The sequence below is a fragment of the Gracilinanus agilis genome, chromosome 2, assembly GCF_016433145.1.
Source record: "Gracilinanus agilis isolate LMUSP501 chromosome 2, AgileGrace, whole genome shotgun sequence".
NCBI classification, from domain to species: Eukaryota; Metazoa; Chordata; class Mammalia; order Didelphimorphia; family Didelphidae; genus Gracilinanus; species Gracilinanus agilis.
In genome coordinates this window covers 85,038,185-85,057,846 of record NC_058131.1, presented here as the reverse complement: position 1 = coordinate 85,057,846, position 19,662 = coordinate 85,038,185, and the positions used below count along the sequence as shown (strand labels likewise).

The 19,662-nt window shown below is 37.4% G+C and overlaps 1 protein-coding gene across 2 annotated transcripts in view; it reads left to right on the top strand.

The window, feature by feature from the left end:
• The window catches only part of MAP4K3 (mitogen-activated protein kinase kinase kinase kinase 3), a 206,858-nt gene that overhangs the window by 88,100 nt on the left and 99,096 nt on the right, over nucleotides 1–19,662 (top strand). For both annotated transcript variants that reach the window (XM_044663275.1, XM_044663274.1), the window contains exon 3: nucleotides 9,096–9,186. In XM_044663275.1, coding sequence (XP_044519210.1) covers nucleotides 9,096–9,186 — 91 coding nt within the window. The remainder of the gene's footprint in view (nucleotides 1–9,095; nucleotides 9,187–19,662) is intronic.

The window sequence follows — 19,662 nt, the reverse complement described above, 5'->3', positions numbered from 1 at the left end:
TTTCCTTCTATTTTTTCAGTCTTTTGACTTTGTTTTATTTGTTCTTGTTGTCTTGAGAGATCATTAGCTTCTAATTGCTCGATTCTAGCCTTTAGGGACTGGTTTTCCTTTTCAATCTTGTCATTTCTGGTGTTCAATTTGCTTATCAGTTCATTTGATTTCTGAGCCTCACTTTCCAATTGCAAGATTCTACCTTTTAAACTGTTATTTTCTTGCCAGATCTCTTCCATTTTCCTCAGAATCTCAGTTTTGAACTCTTCCATAGCTTGTGAGGAGTTTTCCTTATTTGAGGAGGGTCCGGATGCTTGTTTGTTCTCCTCCTCTGTTTGCTCGGTTGTCTGGATTTTCTCTGTGTAAAAGCTGTCGAGTGTTAAAGACTTCTTCTTTTTGTTATTATTCTTTCTCTTCTGAACCTCCTGATGCTGAGTAGCCATCATTAGCCCAACAGCTTCTCAGCTTTATCCTCGGGCTCAGTGTCTGTTCCAAATCTATTGGCTCCTGAGGTCTGAATTCTGGTTTTTTCCAAGGTCAAGCCCCCTGGTGGGCCCTCTTGCTTGATCCTCTGCTGGAGGTTTCTTTACAAGTCTCAGGGCGCTGCTTCCACAGTCGTATACCCGTCTGCACTGGTTCCCCACTTAGGCTTTAGTTCTGCCTCCACCCACGTCTCTGCTCAGCTGGCACTCTCTGTGCCCAGCGTCCTGCTCCGGCGCGAGGTCAGATTTCGCGTGCTTTTTTTGACTTAATGGGGTCCTAAGTATTGCTGCTCTCAGGAACAGGTCCCGGAGCTGCTGATGACTCGATGGGTGCCCCAAACTTGCCCTATTTCTTTTTAGCTGGGTTCGGAGCTATAGATGAGTGTGGAGGGGGTGGGGGTGGGGCGGTTGCTCAGCCCGCGATTGAATGAGAGCCCTTTGTAGCTTGGAAATGTCTCGATTCCACGTACCTTCCACGCTGTGCCCTGTTGTGGGGTTCCTCCGTTCGTCTGGACTTGTTTTTATGTCCCCTTGAGGAGTTTTGTATGTTTCAGTCAGGAGAGGTTAAGAGCTGCTTCTTACTCTGCCGCCATCTTAACCCGGAAGCCCAAGAGAAGAAAGAATGCAATTTTTAAAGAATTAATATTATAGTAAATTGTGACAATCAAATTAAACATAATCTTTTGTCATTGAAGGTTCTGATGGATGATCTGGATCATTTTAATCTTTTGCTACTTTAGCACAACTTTTTCATAATCCTTAAGATCATATGTTTATATTAGTAATAATAAAGATAACCAGCATTTTCATGTTACTTTAAAATTTATAAAGCAATTTATAAATATTAACTCATTTTATCCTAACAATAACTCTGGGTTGTGGGTGATGATATCCCCATTTTACAGTGACTCACTCAGGTTCTCAAAAGTAGGTGTCTGAGGCCAGATCTATCTCAGGTCTTCCTAACTTCAGTTTTAGGACATTATCCTTTGCACTTCCAAACCACTTCTATTTAGGATTGGAAACAAATTAGTTTGTTGAGAAACTTTGGAGAAAAACTTGGAAAAAGAAAGAAAAAAAAAAACTTTTAAAAGGCTGACTACTATCTTGGTACTAGATAGGAGTTAAACTTATCCATTCAGCTATAGAGTCCAACATAGACTAAATGACACCTCCTGTCAGTGTAGTTCAGGGTAAAACTTAGTAAAAAGCAGTTTTCAGTGGGAATTGTATATATATCCATCAAAGTTATTATTTGAATAATTAGAATCAAATGAACTTGTTGAAAAACCATTCTTATTTTTTCTCTTTCTGCAAAATGATTTAGCAAAGTACTAATATTAATGTTTATATTTCTACTATATACAGAGCACTATGTTATGTGTCAGTAGGAGATGATGTTTAGGTAGCGTAGAGTTCCTGATCTCACTGAACTTCACTGAACTCTGAAATAGGGTAATTTGGTGTGTATGTGTGTGTGTGTGTGTAAATGTAAAAAAATTTTTCAGAAATGCAAAGGAAAAAGTATTATGTTAGGTGTGTGACCCTGGGCAAGTCACTTGACCCCCATTGCTTACCCTTACCAATCTTCCACCTATAAGTCAATACACAGAAGTTAAGGGTTTAAAATTAAAAAAAAAAAAAAAGAAAGAAAGTATTATGTTAGGATTGAGGGGAGTAGCCCCTTACTAAGACATCAGGGAGCTTCTTTAAGTAGATATTTGAGATTAATTTTAATTTTTTAAAAATTCTTATCTTCTGTCTTAGAACCAAAATTGGTTCTAAGGCAGAAGTGTGGTAAGGGCTAGGCAATGCAATGGGAGTTAACTGACTTGCCCAGGGTCACATAGCTAGGAAGTGTCTGAGATCAGATTTGAACCCAGGATCTCCTGTCTCTAGGCCTGGCTCTCTATCTACTGAGCACCCCAGCTACCCTCGAGATTAATTTTAAAGGACTTGTCATGAAATTAACCAGTGATAATCTAACTTAACAAGAGCAAGGCACATAGAGAGAAATATGAAATAAAGCTGGAAGGGTAGGTTAATTTCTCCTTGTGGAGGGCCTGAAATGCCAAATAAACAATCTTGAACTTTACCCAGGAGAGAAGCATGGAAGATTTTTGAGCAGAGGTATTCAAATGGCTAGACTTATTTATTCATAATGAAGTGTAATCTTATAGTAAAGTGATGAATGAATTGAAGTAAAAGACCATAGAAACCAGACCTATTGGATTATCACACACAGGCTTGTAATTAGGTGTTTGTAGCAGCAATGGAGAAGGAAGGAAGAGATTCTAGCAATGTAGGACTCGGTGACTAAATATAAAAAGTGAGGCAAAAGGAAAAGTCAAATGTATGCCAAGATTTTGATCATGTGAAATTAGTTAAATTAAATCTAGTAAATAAAGAATGTCACATGTTTTTAAATTTTTAATTAATAGAGGTTATTAGATATTGACACGATTGTATGGTTTTAATATGACTGTGTCCTGCAATTCAATCTACAATTTCTCAGTTGGTATGACTTTAGTTTGTGTTCACCCAAATCCTTTGGAAGGGAGGTCTATCTAACATGCTGGGAGTCCTTTTAGCTCTCTTGAGGTTGCTTAGATAGCCGTAGGGCATGTGGATGTTCCCTTTTTTGTTTTTATGGCTCCTTCCTGAAACTCTCCAACTTATGAATTCCATTGTTGGATTTTTTTTCCTGTCATTTATATGCTACATTAGAATTTGAAGGTTTTCCTGGAAACACAAAAATAATTGAGGGCTACTTTGAAGATGGTAGAGATATGATAATTGTCTTAGAGTAAATATTTTTAATTGTTTATTGTAATTACATAAACCACATTTCTTATTCAGAATTCAACAGTTGGATATTATTTATTCATTGTACTTCGGCACTTTGAAATAATAATTGAGGTTTGTCTGAGAGAATCACAGCTCTGGGAACTCAGCCATGTATTCCTGAATTACTGTTAATTCCATTCATTGTTTCTACAGTATATTATGGAGCTTAGAAATTATTTTGAATGATACCAAAATCTCCGGTGCAGGCCTACAAGTTAAAAGATAAACACTTATTTAGCCATTTAATTAAAACATTATATTGTTATTACATGTATGAAAATCCTCTGTGAGCCATCTAACAACATGAAGAAGGGCAAATATAAGTGGAGTTACCACAAATCTGAGATGAGTAGCCCAGCTTTTTTCACAAAATAAGTCCAATTTGTTCTTTTTCTAGAGGATCTTTTTTTAAATTAATTTTTCTTTGTTAATTAGCAAGCATTTTTCTTTCCTTCCTTAAAGTCCTCTTCTTAACAGGGAAAGGGGAAAACACAAAAAAAAAGTATAACAAATATGCATAGTGAAGGAAAACAAATTCCTTTAGTGGCCATGTCCAAAAATGTGTCCTTATTTTACATATTTTTAGTCTATTGCCTCTCAGAAGGTGAGTAGCATTCTTCTTATTCTTGTTCATTGTTCCTCTGGAATCATGTAATGGCTGATCATATTGCATTGCATCTTAGGTTTTCTTTTACTATTTCTTATGGCACAGTCATATCCAAATACATTCATAAACCATAATTTGTTCAGCCATTCCTCAATAGATTGGGTTACCTCTTTAGTTTCCAGTTCTTTGCTACCATACTAAGAGCTGCTAAAAATATTTTTGTGCACCTAGGGCCTTCTTTCTTAAGTTTCTTTGGTATCTTAGGCCTTATAGTTTTGCCCAATCAAAAATAGGGACACATCAGTGAGTCCAGAGGCATAGTTCCAAATTGCTTTCCAGAATGGCTAGACCAATTCACATCTCCATCAACATCAACTCTTCAACATTTCTCATTTTCCTTTTTTGTAACTTTGTCATTCTGATAGGTGTGAAATAGAACTTCAGAATTTTTTAGATTTGCATTTCTTTAATTAATGATCTGAGACATTAAAATTTTTTTGTTATTGGCTTATTTCCTTAAGAAATTCCTGCTCATATTTTTTGCACATTTAGTAGTTGAAGAATGGTTCTTTGTATAAATTTTAACTCATTCCTTATATGAAAGATTTTATCAGAAAAACTTGCTAAAATATTTTCTCATTCTGTTTTCCATTTCTCTTAATTCCATTTATTTTTATCAAAACCTTTTTTTTAAAAACACTTACCTTCTGTCCTATTTTCACTTCTAAGACAGAAGAGTAGCAAAGGCGAGACTATTGGGTTAAATGACTTGCCCAGGGTCACAAATCCAGGAGTGCCTGAGACCAAATTTAAACCTAGTTCCTACAAATTCCAGGGCTGGCACTCTGTCCACTGTGCTACTTAGCTGTCCTTGATCAAAATCTTTTTAATTTGTCTGATTAAATGCGTCTATTTTGTCCTCTGTGACCTTTTTTTTTTTTTTATCTTTTGTTACTTATTTGGGCAATTTGGAATTATGCCCAAAGAGTGCTAAAAGAATGCTTGCCCTTTGATCCAGCCATACTATTGCTGGGTTTGTACCCCAAAGAGATCATAGATAAAAAGACTTGTACAAAAATATTTATAGCTGCGCTCTTTGTGGTAGCAAAAAACTGGAAAACGAGTATATGCCCTTCAATTGGGGACTGGCTGAACAGATTGTGGTATATGCTGGGATGGAATACTATTGTGCTCAAAGGAATAATAAATTGGAGGAATTCCATGTGAACTGGAAAGACCTCCAGGAATTGATGCAGAGTGAAAGGAGCAGAGCCAGAAGAACATTGTGCACAGAGACTGATACACTGTGGTAAAATCAAATGTAATGAACTTCTGAACTGGCAGCAATGCAGTGACCCAAGACAGTTCCGAGGGACTTATGGAAAAGAATGCTACCTACATTCAGAGGAAGAACTACAGGAGTGGAAACACAGAAGAAAAACAACCACTTGAACACATGGGTTGAGGCAGACATGATTGGGGATGTGGACTTGAAACAACCCTAACAATGCAACTATCAACAGTTTGGAAATAGGTCTTGATAGATGACACATGTTAAAACCAGTGGAAAGGCTCATCGGCTATGGGGGGAGGTGTTGGAGGGTTGAAGGGGAAAGTTAGAACGTGTATCATGTAACCATGGAAAATTTTTCTAAAAAAATAAAAGAAATATCTTTTGTTACTTATGAATCCTTTCTCTATTAATAGATCCAAAAGGTAATTTGTGGTTAGCCTGTATACTGAGTTCCCCCTTCATGGGAACAGGAGTCAAGAGTGGAGAAGGATACTAGTCAGTCACCCCATTCTTTGTGTAAGGAGGGAGAGTGTATGATTATCAATTACCAGGATCTTGATTTAGGTGATAAATCTGGATAGAGTTGTGATAATTTATTTTTCATCAAATTGGTTCAGGTTTTGCTGAATGATCACATTGAGAAGTGCAGCCAGAGAAGAGTGATATTACCACTACCTCTATGACTAGTGAGTTGGGGTGGGGCTGGGGCTGCTGTATGAGAAGATGCAGCCAGTATTGGAAAAGAAAACCCAGGATATAGCATTGTTCCAGAAGAGCCAAATCTCGGGGAGAATAATTTTTTGGTGGCTGTGTGGAAAATGAGTATTGGCTAGGGAAGACCAGTTGGAGGTTATTGTAGTAGCCCAGGCCAGAGGCTGGATATGAGAATTATTGTAAAACCAAGCTAACTTGACTACTTTTGGGTGTAGTAAAGAGCCCATTGGACTATCAGGTCTTTGAACTTGGGTGACTTCATGGATACCAGTAAGTTTAGAGGAGGGATGAATTTTGGTAAGAACATCCTATTTTGGACATGACGGCAAATAGTAAGCCCATTTAATATTGACACTAATGACTGAAAATCTCGTTTCTTTTACTTTTACTACTCTAGACACAAAAAGATTCCCCAAGTCTAAAATGGGAATTGAATAGCTGCTATAGGATTGTTTCGAAACTCAAATGAGAATGATGATAAAGTGCTTTGCAAATGTTAAAGCATTATATAAGTATCAGTTTACAATTGTTATGGCCAAATATGAAATGCATCAGTGATCTCCTGAGTATGAGAATTGCTTTCCATGATGCAGATTCAAACTCATCCTTTTCTGTTGAACACTTTTCCATATCCTTCTCTAAATTCACAAGAGATATACCAAAGATCTTGGAGGTATTCCTTGCTTTATTTTGATGTCATGGTGATGCCAATTTTGAGAACGTTCGGTTCCTGAGATATCTGAAAGAAAGAAAGGTCAGCAAAGGTATGGGGGAAAATCAGCCTTTATTATTACAGAAAAAGACCATCAAGAGAATGCTAGAACTGCTGACATCCCTATTTTCTTACCTAATTCATAATTTTTGTGTAAATAACCAATGTATGTATCAAATAATAAGCAATCACTATTCCAAGATACACAATTGACAGAAATAGAGAATATGAGGCCAAGTTTGCAATCTATTTCTGTGTATATTTAAGGGCATTAGAGGAAAACATCCCCTTGAGGTCTTTCTTCCATCCAGGAATTTTCCCCTTCTTGCCAGTAGTATAGAAACTTGGGCATATACAAGGTATAATTTGCTCACCTGTCAGGTCTAAGGGACCCAAGGAAAAGACAATTATGTTCCAGTGAGAGGGAGATGAACACTTGGGGTCTTAAGCAGAAGGAACCAAGAGAATTCAAGGGTTTTTTTCCACTAGTTTCTTGTATACTCAATATTTTCTTTATTTAAAAAAAAATCTGAATACTTGTCTTCTCTAGACCTGTAGTGACTTCTGTTCTCTTAAGATTTTTGAAAATGGCTGATAATAATTTAGCAGTATCATCCAGTAGTTCATCTGGGTCAGGTGACAGCCTATTTTCTTAAATATCTTGGTATAATTTTCTAATTAGCCATTTGTATTCTACTCTCCATTACAGAGGTGATTCTCTGTGCCATAAAAAAGGGAAGTAAAGTAGAAATTTACCTTTATTTGAAGTTTTCAAGAAAGAACTTCAAGCTTCTTTTTGAGTATCTTGAAGAAAAGAGTCTTATTCAGATGTGACTTAAACAAAATGGGCTTTGAAGTCCTCCTAAATCTGAGTCCGATTTTATAGCTTAAAGGGTTAACAGTAACAGATGTGAGTGATAGTGAAGTGTGATTAACCTCTAAGAAGACCTGACATCTCTAGCTGTGCCGTAGGCATCCGGAAATCCTTAGAGATGGGATGATAGAAAGTATAAGGGATATTGGTTCATTACATTTCGAGTTCACTGAGAGAATAAGGCATGTTTTTCTTCTACTCTTTAACCTTCAAAGAACTTATTTGGAATTCTTACATTGGTAGGCCAAAAAGAACTTGAGACACTATCCTTACATTATTCTATTCTGTGTAGCATATTTATGGTACCTCAAAGGGATACTTACTCTCTCTCTCTCTCTCTCTCTCTCTCTCTCTCTCTCTCTCTCTCTGCTTACTAGGTAAATTCAGGTACTGGATCACAGACAATATGATTATATCACTCCAACTTGATGTAGAATAATATAGTAGGAAGAAGTCAAAGCTAGTGATGTCAGACCTTTTTACACAAACCTATAGTTAATGTTTTGAATATTTATTTGAGAAGCTTAAACTTAAAATTTGTTTTCTCCTTTGATAAATGATTATTCTGTACACTTTTTTTTTAAACCCTTGTACTTCGGTGTATTGTCTCATAGGTGGAAGAGTGGTAAGGGTGGGCAATGGGGGTCAAGTGACTTGCCCAGGGTCACACAACTGGGAAGTGGCTGAGGCCAGGTTTGTCTATACACTCGTAATGAAGTTTCTTCTAATTTTAAAAGAGCTTTTAAAAGCAGTAAAACTACTCAATTTAAGATTAACTGATTACATGTTATCCCTTTCTTTAAAGTATTGTGTAGTTCTTCACATGTACAACTCTACTGCTTCCATTACAAATGAATTACAAATTCATTCAGGAGCTACAGCATGTGATGCTACTATTGGATTGCCAGATTTGGCTTTGGAGAATACAGGGAATATTCTAATTAGGCATGAGGGAATAGGGAGAAGAGATTTAGTACCAACAAAATGAGGCCCAGATATTGGCCTATTTTGTATTCCAACTCAATTGAATTGGGGACAAGGCCCTGGAAATACAAGCCAGCTCTGTATACTCAGGCCAGCTGATAGCCTTAGTACCCAAGTTTAAGCCTCTTGATTGCATATAGACCTGAAGAGTCATAATTTTACTACTGGCCTAGCTAAAAGTACTTACATCCTGTCTAAAAGAATATTCTTTATTGTCCTGAAATCACATATAATCAGTTTTATATCCACAAGGAGTAAGTATAATACTATCTCTTTATCCAGTACAATCCATCCATCCATCCATCCATCCAACCAACCAACCATCCATTCACCTACCAACACTCACTCTCTCTCCTTCCCCCCCCCCCCCCTCCATTTTTCTCATAATTCAATTTAAAGCTTCCCTTGGGCACATAATAATTTTCCTTCACTTATGTAGTTATAATTGTACCTTGACAGATAATAATTATCATGACTAAAGCTGTCATTTAAAAAAAGATGAACAACACATTCTACAAGTAAATAAGACATTTAAATTTTATTTTTTATGAATAGGAAACTACTAAAATATTCATTATTTTCTTTTTCAGGAGAAGACTTTGCAGTTGTGCAGCAAGAAATTATTATGATGAAAGACTGTAAACACCCAAACATTGTTGCTTATTTTGGCAGCTATCTCAGGTATAGTGTTTGCTTCCTAATTTAAAAAAAATTATTTTATGAAGTATAAAGAATGAATATATCACTATAGGATTATGACAAAATGAACTATAATTCATTGTTTTTATAATTCTCTTTATATTTTGTGAACTAAGCATAACTATTTTTTTGTCCTTTTCCCACACAGAAAGCCATTCTTTTGAGAGAGGGCTGGGGAGAGCAGCCAGTTAATAAGCAAAACTAATTATTACATAGTTAAATTCAATAGCATATGCAATGATATGCTTCTATAGTTCCCCAGCTTTTCAAAAGAGGGATGGTGTGTTCTAGCATCTCTTTTTCTGGGCCAAACCTAATCATTAAAATTACCTAGATTCCATTCTGATGAGAGGTTTTTTTGTTCTTTTAATTCACATTGTTATAGTTGTTTATATTTTCTGGTTTTGCATATTTCTATCATCAGTTCACCTAAGTTTTCCCTTGCTTCCTTGTTTTTCTTGTTAGTTGTTTCCTACCATGCAATAACAATAGTCCATTATATGCTTCACCACATAGTTTAGTTGTATGTCACTAGATGGACATTTGTATTGTTTCCTTTCCATTCTTTTCTGAATTGAAATTTTCTATTTCATATCCTAAATCCTTACTTGTTTTATTTTCTCCAAATCTCTCTGGGGTAAAACTCCTGAACTGCTAGGATTGGACTTCCTAGTCTGTCCAATTTTTTCCTTTGGACATTTCACCTCATTGCCCCTTTTTTCTCTTGTACATTTCTCTCTTAGAGAAATCATTTCAACACCTCAGGGTCTAACAGAAGCAGTGTTATAGTGGCCACATTGTGTCCCATGTCTTGAGGCCTAGCCACCATCCATTCCTCACTCTGGGATATGCTCCTACTTTGTCTTTTTATTTAAGTGTTAGATAATTGAGGTTGCTGCTACCTCACATTATGAATGTAACTATGTGGCTTGCTTCTCCCAACCCCTCACCAGTGTGCTTCCAATTAACAATCAGAGAGTAGACTTCACTGCAAGGAAATTCATTTAATTTGCTAAGGTAGCTTAGTAATAGCTGGTGTGCAAAAAAATTTCTTCCCCAAAACCTGAAGTATACTTTCCCATAATTACATGCTGATTTGTGGGAAGAGTGGGCTCATTCTAAGGTGGTGCAGCACACATGTGGAGAATCTGTGGGTCAGAGGGGTGAATCACAGCTCTTAGTACTTGGGGCCTGGGGCCCCTTTTAACCTTGTTCCACTGAGCTGGGATCTTTGGCCCTGGAGACCCTGGGCTTCAGCACTCAGCATTTCCCTGTCCTCAGTGGGGGGCAGTGATGTACACCAGGTCTTACTGCCCCAGCTCCTCCAGTTATATATCTCCCCTTCCCCCAGAGAGCATCTCGCCCTCAGGAGCCCAAGTTTTCTTCCTCCATTGGCATCTTCGTGCAGTGGATAAAGTGCTAAGCCTAGATTAGGAAGATCCGATTTCAAATCTAGTCTTAAGACAGTTATTAGCTGCTTGATCCTAAGCAAGTCACTTAAACTCTGTCTGCCTTGGTTTCCTGAGCTGTAAAATGGATAATAGAACCTACTTCTAAGGGCTATTGTGAGGATGAAATGAAATAATATTTGTAAAGCTGTTCTACCTGGGCTAGATATCAAAGGTAGTGAATTAAAAATGAAGTCATTGCTGGAAAGGGTTGGATACTTATTTGCCTTTCTTGTATGTCTGTCATTTCCCATAATTTGAGTTGAATAATATAGGCTTTTTTATTGTCAGGAATGCCTCAAGTGTTAGTCTTTTGCACAATGTTCATCTCTTTGGTTGATGATTAAGCTCATGTTTGGAAGTTATGTTGTTTCAAGTTGCAGCCTAAGCTTCTTTGGCTTTTGGAATAGATGATTGCATTTTCATTGACATTTTCTTTTTAATGCAGAATAATCCTGTGTTATTCAAATTACCTTTCCTTCCTACTTTCTCTTGACTGCTTGCTTGCAAAATTTTTTGTTTTTTAAATTCTTAGTTTAACCATTTCATATCTTAGAATTTGAAATGCAGAGGCTTTTCTGGTAACATTCTTTTGAGTTATCTTGGTCAGTGCCTTGTTATCTCTGTTTATTAGTTTTGGACAGTTGTTTGGATCAAACATTATAGCATTCAGGTTTTTTGATTTGGCATGCTCTCTAGCAGACCTGGATTCCTTCATTTATCTCTGCATCCTGTATCTTCTGTATCTCTATATCTTCTCTTCAAGCACAGTCCCTTTGTCTTATATAGAATATGTATGTTCTTTTAGTATTGTTGCCTTTTTTTTTTTTTTAACCTTTACTTTTTGCCTTAGAATCCATATTATGTACTGGTTATAAGACAGAAAAGTGGTAAGGGCTAGGCATTTGGGGTTATGTAACTTACCCAGGGTCATACCTGGCTATGTATCTGAGGCCAGATTTGAACTGGCCCGCCCCACCCCAAGAGTACTTATTGGAAAAGCAGAGGGACTTGGGTGGTGCTGCTCCCCGCCCCCCCCCCCCCCCCAAGCCTGATGACATCGTTCTCATCCCCCACCCCTCTACTCAGCAGCCCAGTGGGAGCACACAGAGTGGGGAAGGTGGGTGGCTCACAGGTTGCAGAGCTGGAAGGGAGCAGAGCGCTGGAGCCACTCTCCTCCCCCCTCTCTACACTTGCTAAGGACATTTCTCACATCATCCACCCCCTCCACCCAGCAGCCCAATGGAAGAACTTCCTTTCTCCCCTATGTGAGTTAAGGGGTGGGGGTGCATGGTGTGACATTTGTTCTCTGGTGTAGGGGTGGCCCGGCTTGGGGTGGGGGAGGGGCCTGGTACTTCATCTCTAAAAGGTTTGCCATCACTGCTCTAGTGCCTTTCATGAGAGTGCTATATGTCCCTTTTTTGATTCATATTTCTCTTCTTCCATAATGTGATAATCTTTTCTTTCTGCATGGATACAAAAAGGATCCCAATTCTAAAATTGTTCTATTTCATAGTTCTTTTGTCTGTTTGTCTTCTTGTTTATATTTCATAGTTCTTTTGTTTTTCATAAAACTATTTTTTGAGGGATGGGATGTTATTAAGGTATAGGGTACTGCCTCAGGTACAAAAGATCAGAATTATAGCTTGGTTTTCACATACAAGTATAGATTCACCTCAGAGATATTTGAGTCAGGTCCAAATCTCACAAAGAAAAACAGATATTAGATTAAAAATTAAAACACAGCTGAAAAAGACTACAGAAAAATCATACCAGAATAAGTTAAGATAAACAAAACAAAATCCCTTCATCTATCTTGAGTCTTACAGTGGTCCTCTCAACACCACTATATGGGGAATAAGAAAATCAGAAAAAGGATGTTTCACTTCTCTATGTTTGAAACCAGAAAGTATATTTATTAGGACAAAAGATAGGACAGCTTCTTAGTTTCTCTCCTTGTTTCTTTAAATCTCTTTATTTCCTGAGATAAGGACTTCACAAAGCCTTATATAATTTAACTTTAGAACATAACTCAGTGTGAGGCATACACTTACTAATAATTGGCCTAGAAAGATTTTATCTTGGAAGAAGGAACTTTTTAAAATTTTTGTTTCATTTCAGAGTACTTTAATGAGGAAACAAAAAAAATCCTATTTGAGTCTGTTAAAACCAATGGTATATCAGTGTGAACAGAGTGAAAATAATTCTTGTGTTCTCCCTGTGGAAACTCCTTTTGCTATTATATATAACCTGTATATGAAAGTCATAGATCCTCATTGAGTGTTACAGATGGAAGGTCACTCTAGAGATCATCGAGTCTGGTGTTGGGGAACATTTTATTAGATACTGCTTTTCTTTTTTCTCCCTCTTGCCCCACTCCATTGGCTTTAGCTGAAAGCAAGCCATTAAAAAATCTCTAATAAAAAATATCTAATATGCATAGGCAAGCAAAACAAATTCTAACACTGGCCTTGTCTAAATTGTGTATCTCATTTTGCATCTTGAGTCTGTAATGTTTCCATCAGAGGGAGGGTTGGTAGCATGTTTCATTATCAGTTGAGCCATGAAGTGATCAGTATTCTTAAAAAAAGTTTTTTTGTCTTTACAAAGATGATGTTATTATATAAATTGTTGTTCAAGCTCTGCCCATTTCCCTCTGTATCAGTTCATATAAGTCTTCTTATGTTTCTCTGAAATAGTCCCTTTCTTCTTTTCTCATAGTACAATACTATAATGAATGAAATTAATCTTGGAGACTTTATACTAAGTTATAAGTATTTAGTAGTAAAGAGAAGGAGAGAGAGACAGAGACAGAGAGACAGAGAGAGAAGAAGAAGAAGAAGAAGAAGAAGAAGAAGAAGAAGAAGAAGAAGAAGAAGAAGAAGAAGAAGAAGAAGAAAATAACTTTCAGCCTAACTTCCCAAAGTACCTGGCTGCTCTTGGAAGTCATAGTTCCTGGATTCCCAGCCCACCTGGTCCTCACCAGTGGTAGGCGGCATGCTTCACCATTTGCCAGAGATGGCTTACCTAGATAAGCACCAGGGTGGCTTCCAGAGAACTCAATAGCCCAAAAAATGACAGACAGCCCCACCCACTTCACCTGCTGGCATTGTAAGTTCAGTCTAAATCCTTCCCCTAAGATTTTCTAATTGGCCAGCGTTTCTCTTCAGTCCCTACACGTCACATCCCTTGACTATACCAGTAAGGAATTTGCCATGTTGGCAAAATTAAGATATGCAACTTCTAGGCCCCAATGGAAGTTTTAAAAAAATCCTGAACACTTTATTAGGGTGGATATTTTAACAATAGCATCTCTATTTAGCCTCACAACAGCAACAGCCTTGGGAGGTGGATGTTTTTATTATATAATATGTTATATAATTATATGATATAATTTTAATGTTATATTATAATTGTATATTATAGTTTATATGTATTCTTATATGCAGATGAAGAAACCAAGATGGACAGAGGTTAAGTAATTTGCCCAGGGTCACAATGCTAGTAAGAACCTAATCCTTCTGAACTCCAGGTCCTACATTTGCACACTGCTTTTGATGAAGATGCATAGCTTTGTCCCTTGACTTCTGGCAGCAGTTTTGGTGTACTCCCGTCTTTGAATTCTCTTACCCATGAGAAACCTTTTTTTCCCTACCAGTGGTTCAAAATTTTGTTTTTATTTTTTTATTTACATAGAAATCTTAACTGATTTTTGAACATCAAGAAACCTTAAACCACACTGAAGAGAAATCAGTAATTATTCTCCTCTCCTGCCCCCTCCCCCCCCCATGCCAAATATTTCTGAAGTTTTTACTTATTTTCTGAGAATTAATTGGACTGTTTCCTGGTGTTTCCGTCTTAGTAGTGGTGAAAAAAAAATTCTTGTTTTAGCATGTTAGTTCTTAGTGTTGCTTTCCATTTCTGACCACACTCCTTTGTACTTTGTTGGGACTGATCTTCTTTGATGATTCTTGAAACTCTTGACTTCCTCTTACTCAATAGTTGCTGCAATATCTCTATTAGTTATTGAAATCTTTTTAAGAATTTCAACTTTTCCATATTTCCTTAGAGTGAAAGCCATTCTTAAAAACTTTAGCAATGAAATGCAATTTTATGGCACAAAATGCAACATGCAACTGTGAAAAAGAATTCTTTACTCTATTGACTATCTTGAGTTAACACTAACTTAAGTACCCCTACTTAGTATTTCACTAGACTGAAGACAGGATTATCTCTCCTTTGTCTACTTTTGAATTGAATCAACAAAAGCTTGAACACTCTACTAAGCATTAGGTGGAGGAACTCTCCACCCTTTCAACTCAATCAGCCAGAAAATGAGAATTCACACCTCAGTCATCCAGGAATCTGCGAACTCTTTTGATGAGTATTCACCTCTCCAGAAGATGAGATTTAGAAAATTCACACCCTTAGATGAGAACTTAACCTTCAGAAAGGGAGAAATCGATCCCACAGACACTGCTCTCTGGGCAGTGCTGGATAATTTGGAAATTGCTATTGGCCCCAGTGAAGCAGGGACAAGAAGTCACCATAAAAGCAAGCCCCAAAGTCCCTCAGAGAAGATTGTCTTGGAGAAGATAATCTGAAGAGATTGTCTTCTGAAGATAGTCTTCTGACTAGGGAGAGCCCTTGAGGGAGCTTCGATGTAGACTGTGGCTTGGATCATGGGCTTGGAGCTCAGTTTCAGCTTAGACTCTGACTCCTGGACTAGTTCAGGGGGTGAGTAAAAGACTGACTCCTTTCCTAGTTTCCTAAGAGACTAGCTTCCATCTTGGAGGAGGCCACATGGTTACTCACTACCAGCCTTCCTGGTTGAGAGCTAATTAATCTCTGCCTGGATTAAGCAGACCCAAAGTAAACATTTAGGTTGATAGGATAGATAACCTCTTTAACCTCTTCACATTTCTCTACTTTATTGTTTCCTCTCCATTTTGTAAATATTTGTAAACAAATTTCTGACATAATAAATATTGGCAACCACATAATTTCATAAAATTATTGTCTAGCCATTAGTTTGAAAGACCTGGGAAAACCTGCTCCATCCATTTTCTTTTCTTTAAAAAAAAAAAACCCTTACCTTTTGTCTTAGCATCATTTTTAAGACAGAAGAGCAGCAAGGGCTGGGCATTTGGGGTTAAGTAACTTACCCAGAGTCATTCAACTAGGAAGTGCCTGAGGTCAAATTTGAACCCAGGTCCTTCTGACTCCAGGCCTAGCATTCTGCTTACTGTGCTACCTAGATGTTCCTCCATCCAATTTCATCTGTCTTAGGTCAAACAATCTGAATTAGCTTAGTATCAATAGAAATACCTTTATAGATCTATTTCTATCACAGAGTGAAACTACTTCAAAATTATTGCTTGTCTCAAGTAATTGCACATCAGGGTATATATGTGTATTCTATGCCTAAAAGGCAGCATGACATCATGGCTCTGGAACAAGGAAGACACAGTTTCAAGGCTTGTCTCCATCCCATACTGGCTGTATCATCCTGAACAAAGGCTCCGGGGAACTCTCCAAGATTGTAAATTGCAAGGAAGAAGTTCGCTTGAATTGGTAGGGGGAGTTTCCTCATCCAGGAGATCCTTATAGAACTGTGAAATCATAATTTTAGTTTCTATCCATATATGTATATGTGTATATGTTTTGTGTGTGACATTCAGTTATTTCTCCAGGTCAGTGGAGCTTAAAATGATAATGATAGAAGGGATTCCTGAGCTTTATCTACTTTAGATATCAACTTTTATCTACTCTGTTCATTTAAGAGGCCCAGAAGGGTGAAAATGATTACCTCTGATTCTCATCTAAAGATGATTTTGAATTTAGGTTCCAGATGAACTGAAGTATAAACCCTCTCAAAGTCTGCATCAGGAACTAATGCATTTTTGAACAAATTCTTGAACAACATTAACAAGTTAGTAAAAATCCATTTGAATCCTAGAAAAGCTAAATTGGGGGTTCAAGTTCTTAATTTGAAGCTAGAATGTTCTATATATAGTATATATTTCAGTTTAACACACACTACAGATAGAAAAACAAAAGAAGTCCCTGCTCTCAGGGTACTGAAATATTTAGAACTATAAACAACATTAAACTTGAGCGAGGAGTGTCTGTTTTGAATTCAGGAAAATGCTATTTGGAAATGTCTTGCAGACTTTTCTGTTGACACATGGAGGCTATCAGACTATATTTCCCGTGATTCCAATGGGTTTCCGGTTTCCGGGTTTTGGGCATGGGGACGTCAAACATCCCCATGCATAGGGCAGCTTAAATTTGGAGGAGGGCCTAGAGAAAGCCTCTTGGGTTTCCTGGTTAGCTGGCTGGTGTATGAGAGAAAGAGGATGGGCACCAGCGGTAAATTTAATAGATAGTCAAGCAAGGTCATATATATATAACCAACAAAGCCATGGCTATTAAAATTTTAATTTCTCTTATTTTATCATTCTTTATCATTTTTAATCGTAACATTAATGGTGACCAGAAGGTCAAAATTCGAACTCTCAATTTTCCGGATAGCCTAACGAGAGCATTTAGAGCCATGCCTGCCTTTTGGCCGTCTTGCTCAGCACTTTTCAGCAATGCTCGCCATGCTTTTGCTAAAAGCAACAGTAATGTAACTAGTGGATTAAGAAATACTTCTCTCTAGCACCGTGTTGGCGAACCTATGGCACACATGCTGGAGGGGACTGCTCTCTTCCCCTTCTCCACATTCCTCCCATCTCCTACCTCTTTGCCTAGTAGTCCAGTGGGAGTGCTTCCTCCCTCCCCTGTCTGGGGTAATGTGGAGGGGGTCACATGCGCTGAGGGCTGCAGTTTGGCACCCAGTCTCTAAAAGGTTCACCATCACTCCCCTAGAACATGCACCTAAGTTGAAGAAGGTGTTTGAATGAAGCCAAGGAACTTAAAAAGTAAAGAAACTGCCTATGCAAAGGTTTTGTTGGTGGTAAAATCTGAAATGACCTAGGAAACAATATCAGTTTATTAAGCAATACATGGCAATTGCATAACAAGTTGAACCAGGCCCCCTCACTTTTGGCACTGGACCTTGAATACAGGGAGAGAGATTTTTATGCATTAAAAGCAATTAACAAGATACAAAATAAATATTCTATTTTCTAATTAGAAGAAAGGTTAGGGGCTTTCAGTCAGGAAGGGTGTGAGGGAGAGAGTAGACAGGTGAAATTCCCTGAAATCAGAAATAAAGATGTCTTACTTCTCCCCACTGTTAAAATTCAATCAAAGGAACAAGGATGGGGCTAGTTCTCGGGTAAGACATATAGGTTGTTTGAGATGTATAATTGTGAAAAAATTCCTTGCATCATTTTTTTTTTAACATGACTAGGTTTTCTGGTCAACATGACCTAAGGGGTCCTCAGTTAAGGAAGGATATCAAAGCAACAGGTAGAAGTGGTCCAGCTTTGTAGCCATGCTTGGCTAGGTTTATAACAATGCAATATAGTTTTCTCCCAATTTCCATATTTAAACAAAGTTTTCTCACAAGACAGAAATTGAACTAGATCCATAATCTTAATAGGAAGGGAACTGAACTGAACTGAACTAGATCCAGAATTAAGTAACAAGATGGAGCCAGTTTGCTTTACTCAATTCCCACAATTCTCTCAATTCAGAAATAGTAGAAATGATGAATCTCAGAAGTAGCAAGTAGACTACAGAGCTCCTTGGAAAATTTAGTTCATGAAGGAAAGAAAATGTGAAATAATACTGGAAAATAGAGGCAAGAGCTTATAATGAACAAGAAATATCAGGCTATGTGATTTGTCTTTTTTCCTTGAATTTCTGAAGATTCTTGAGTGACATTATCAGACCTGTGCTTTAGACAAATGATTTTGCTAGGTATATGATGGAGTATTGTTAGGCAAGGGGAAGTACCAGAAGTAATCAGCTTAATTAAAAGGCTATAAGAAACTAGTGGAAATGCGCATCAGCCATGGGTGGGGGGAGTGCGGGGGGGGGGGGGGGGGATGTGTGTGTGTGTGAAGGGGATAAGAGGAGTATGAATCAGGCAACCATGTTAAAAATGTATATTAATAAATGTTAAAAAAAATAAAAATAAAAAAATAAATCTATGTAAAAAAAAGCAGTCTATTAAATTTAGTAATATCAGCAACTCACATTTTCATAGTACTTAAAAGTTTATGATGTGTTGGTAATATGTTTGTCCATAACTATTTGTGGTTTCCTAATTATCTGAAAAAAAAAAAAAGCTTCTCTTGAATGTTTAAAAAAAAAAAAGGCTATAAGAGTAGCATAGCACCCCGTGTAACGTACCTATGTAACTAGTACCCTAGCTAAGAGAAAATAAGGGTCTGAACTAGTTACTGTGATTATGAACCTATGGTTTCCTTAGTCTTTCTGTGTAAGAGCAAAATGATGATTAATGTATTTATATTTGATTCTTTCGATAATGAATAGCCACTGAAAGTTTATGGTAAGGTCTCTGCTTTAGGAAGGAGATTTTGTCAGGTTTGTAAAGGATAGAAAGCATTAAGAGTTAAGAACATGAGCCAAGTGGTTAGAGGATGAGGCCAATTCAAAAGAGAAGGTGGCAAAATCTACACTAGAACCAAGAATCAAAATGGCTCTGATTTTTAAAGTATATGGTACTAGTAGTATGTGCAAAAGAAAGAGAAAACTTGGGATTCGGAGTGAGTTAGCAGAAAAGATAATGGTACAGTTTTGAACATGTTGACTCTGGTGTCTGCGGGACATCCAGTGTTATTAAACTATCAAATAAGCATGGGAGAGGGGAGTACAGAGATTCCAAGAGAGGCTAGATAAATAGAGTTAAGAGATTAATTAAACTAGGCTACTAGCCACAAGGCCTTAGCAATTAGAGAGGCAAAGAAGCCTCCTTGAGGTAGAGACTCTAGAAATGCCAAGGTAGGAAAGGAAGTCAGCCTAACTTACCCACGTGACAATTCAGAAGGGAAGCCACCTGAGGTCTCAGCAGAGATCCTTCAGCACCAAGTTC